This window comes from Oratosquilla oratoria, chromosome 17 (genome assembly GCF_046742065.1).
Source record: "Oratosquilla oratoria isolate Oo_2021 chromosome 17, ASM4674206v1, whole genome shotgun sequence".
Classification (NCBI taxonomy): Eukaryota; Metazoa; Arthropoda; class Malacostraca; order Stomatopoda; family Squillidae; genus Oratosquilla; species Oratosquilla oratoria.
This window is the reverse complement of record NC_134793.1, coordinates 55,219,695-55,223,410: the sequence shown is the minus strand read 5'-3', so window position 1 is coordinate 55,223,410 and position 3,716 is coordinate 55,219,695. Positions and strand designations below refer to the sequence as shown.

Genomic DNA, 3,716 nt, shown 5'->3' with positions numbered 1-3,716 from the left:
ATGGAATGCCTCCCATGAATTCATTGGCAGAAAGAAGATCCCTCAGGGTAATGTCGACGGCCAACAACATGTTTTTGTTGGCCATCACTACTTCATCCCACACTATCAAAGAGCACATGCCAAGAAGCTTAGACATCTGAGTATTCTTCTTTATCGAACAACTTCTCAATTTATGTGACTCCATTAAAGGTATTTTAAACATATTATGGGCTGTTCGACCGCCATGTAAAACAGTTGCAGCTATTCCAGACGATGCCACCGCTAAAGCAATTCCTCTTTTCGAACGAACAGCGTCCAATAGAAGATTAAGCAGGAAACTTTTCCCTGTCCCCCCAGGAGCGTCAATAAAGAACCCCTTTCCTTTACCGCGATCTTTCCCTCCAACAACCCCAATTACTGCGTCGAAGATCTCGCGTTGTTCCTTGTTTAGCATCGGTAGCTTTTCACGTACGTCTTCAATCAGTTGAACTGTATTATAACTTTTCTCTCTTCGCAGCAGATTGAAGGATTTCTCAAGTCCTCGAGAAGCTGGCAGGCCATACTTAGTGATGTCCACCCCTCCACAGTTGTAGACATATTCCTGAATTTCATTCAATGCGTCCAAATAAATCTCTTCGTTGTAGTGTGTCTTTCCACTCTTATAAAGAAAATCGCTCGCATAATAATCACGAATATCTAGCCACACTTTGGATTGATCCTCTAAATCGCAAAACACCAATATCGTGGCATAGGTTGAACGAAGGTCCTTTCCGTTATTGGTGTGATTAACTATTTCCATTAGGGTTTTCTCCCAGTGATCCTTGTCCTTAATAAGCCTCATCGCTTTGACGGCCTCTCGATAGGTGGCGTACTCAACACCCTCAACAGTCCTTATGTCGCTAAATGATTTTGGGCCCCTCACATGAGACAACATCAGACGAAGATAGAACAACTCCGCATTCTTCGAATTAGTTGTTTGCATCCTACCAATAGATATACTCCCTCTCGACCGCTCCGTCCAGACACCACTCTTCTTGCAAAAAACATAGTGGGTTGGTACTTCGGTGTAAAGGAGTGTCCTAGCAAATACGTCATTCTCACAAAGTTTGAAGAAAGCCATTAATTGCGTAACTTTGGTCAGTTGGTGTTCAACAGACATAGAAGCCTTTTCTTCGACATAGAAAATGTTGTGCTCACCTTCCAAGTGGATAGGCAAATAAGTCACTGGCGGATAGGATTTGTGGATATGAAAATTGAATATTCTCCACGTGGCCTCATTAGCGTTTACGTACCACGCATCGCGATAATTCCTAATCTCATTGACAGGCTTACCGTCGGACTTTGAATATATGATGCGATCGGATCCCTTATTCACATGTTTCGTTACATACACAAGGCACTTTATGGAGTTACAACATTCGACGTTTATATGAGCGTTATATTTCAGACAGAGGTATGGATTGTAGGGGACTACCCACGCATTATCAATCCTCATTTTATCCTCCTTTCCTCTCCTTTTCCTCTCGAAACACCTACCATTCCTCACCAAAGGCTCTTCGTCGATATAGCAGATAACCGTTGTTACAAACAAAAGTATCCTTTCTATAATGTTTAGGAAAGTTCTTCGAACACTTGTTTTTGACGATACACGGGCTGCTCTCATCGTAACCAACACACGGGTTGTGTATCATATTGGTGGTTACGATTTTGTACAGCCTCGGGGACGCATTCGGATCGGGAATCTCCGCGGAGATGTAGTTATCGATATCCGTTTTATCGATTTTGTGCTCTAACCAAAGAAGGACGTGGCAATGAGGTAACCCACGCCTTTGCCACTCTACGGTATACAAAAACGCCTTTGTACGACCGAAAATGCAAATCTTTGTCAAATCATCCTAAGATATGGTTACTAAAAATATATCCTTTTTCCCTCCAGGCTAGCAACAGCACATTTACAGGAAACAGGCTAAAACAGGTTTCAACGTGAGTGTGAGGCATCCCTCTTACATATATTGTGGTGAGCTCAGTTTCAGAGCTGCAGTCATAGGGTGTGGACACTCTTCAAGACAACTATATCCATTTTGGTTGGGGTTACAATGTCAGCTGCAAAAAGGTGAGCCTTGGAAATATTGATTGACTTTGGTAAATTCAATTATTTTGTGGCATACTCTAGTGATATATATGAGTGATTTGCTAAAAAAAAATGTACGTGTGCACAATCATTCTTGTTCATGAGTCTGTGTGATTTCAGTTACATTATTATTGATAAATGTTTTTTTATGTTTTTCAGACAAAAATTTCTGACTGTCAATGAAGCCTTAGATCTTCTTAAAGCGTTGGATGATGTCAGAGATTTATACATCGAGCCCCCAGATGTAAGCAACCTGACTGACGAAGATTCTGGACCGGAGAATGAAGGCACCGTCTGTCACCCAGAAAGCCTATCTGGAAACCAATTGTTAGCCCCTGCTGAATTTCGAGCATCTCGTCATGAAGAAGAGGAGGAAGAAGAAGAAGAAAATGAAGAAAAAGAAGAAGAAGAAGACGAAGAGGAAGAAGAATCACTTGTAGAACAGAATGAAACAAGAAAAAAAAAGAAACTACAAGGAAGAGACGTAAAGTGTCAGACACTTCTGCAAAGATAAAGTGGGGGAAGAATAAGGGAACAGCTGCTCGAGCAAGTATTTTCCCTGAAGTAGATTGCAGTAAGTATAGAGACTTTAGTTTTGTAGAACTTTTCGAGCTCTTCTTTGACGAGGAAATCCTTGTACACACGAAAGAACAAGTAACGAAGTACTGTTTGATGAAAAATTGGCCTGACATTTTTGTATCCATAAATGAGCTCAAGGTTTTTATGGCCATTTTGATTGTTTCTGGGTACAACCCATTGCCTAGCAAATCTATGTATTGGTCACATAACCCAGATCTACACAACAAAGCTATAGGTCATGCAATGCGTCGGGACAGATTTGATTCCACCAAGAAATGCCTTCATTTCAATGCCACTACTAATCAAGACAAGAATGATAAATACACCAAACTGCGCCCTCTGATCACTCATCTCCAAGAGAAGTTTATGGAACATTTCATCCCTTCACAGTATATATCACATAATGAAGCAATGGTGAAATACTTTGGGAAACATGGGTGTAAACAGTCCATTCGTAACAAAGGAAGGAAGCTTTCTGTACCGGGTACTGAAGAAATGAGATATGACAACTTTGGTCACTATGTACAACCACTTCAGGGTCATGCAAGAAGGGAGTGCATGGGTGAGAACTGTATATCTGTAGTACGTACAGAGTGTTGCAAATGCGATGTCGGACTATGTATTTCATGTTTTACCTCTTACCACAAGCGCATCTAAGATACACATGTGTATGTAAGTTTGTTTGTTCCAGTAGTGCCAACAGAGGTTACAAAATGGAATGTCATTTTAGTAGAAGAGACAATTTTCGTTTATGTTATGTTTATGTTTACCCCGTCTGGGGTATTGGCTGCTTGTTATTGTGGCAAAGTAGCATGCAGTCGATACTTTAGGGTCTATATGGGGCGCCCCTATGGACCAGAGTTGCACATTATTTTGTCTATGATAGAGGAAAACTCTGTTCATAGAGAAATGATGACACTTTTATACTATGACTGTCCCTCCGTTATGCTGTCCCCCAACCCCTTGTTGCTGTCCTGTACCATTTCTCTGAGTATTCTTTTTCTGTGGTGGGGGAATTCCCAGTGGT

At 41.2% G+C, this 3,716-nt stretch overlaps 1 protein-coding gene across 1 annotated transcript in view; it reads right to left on the bottom strand.

Moving 5' to 3' along the window:
- Window positions 1–1,642, bottom strand: part of LOC143034293 (uncharacterized) — a 2,070-nt gene extending 428 nt beyond the window's left edge. Inside the window, exon 1 of the mRNA XM_076200228.1 lies at window positions 1–1,642. This exon is cut by the window's left edge and continues 428 nt beyond it. Within this exon, the coding sequence (XP_076056343.1) occupies window positions 1–1,642 (1,642 nt within the window).
- Between the last annotated feature and the right edge of the window lie 2,074 nt (window positions 1,643–3,716).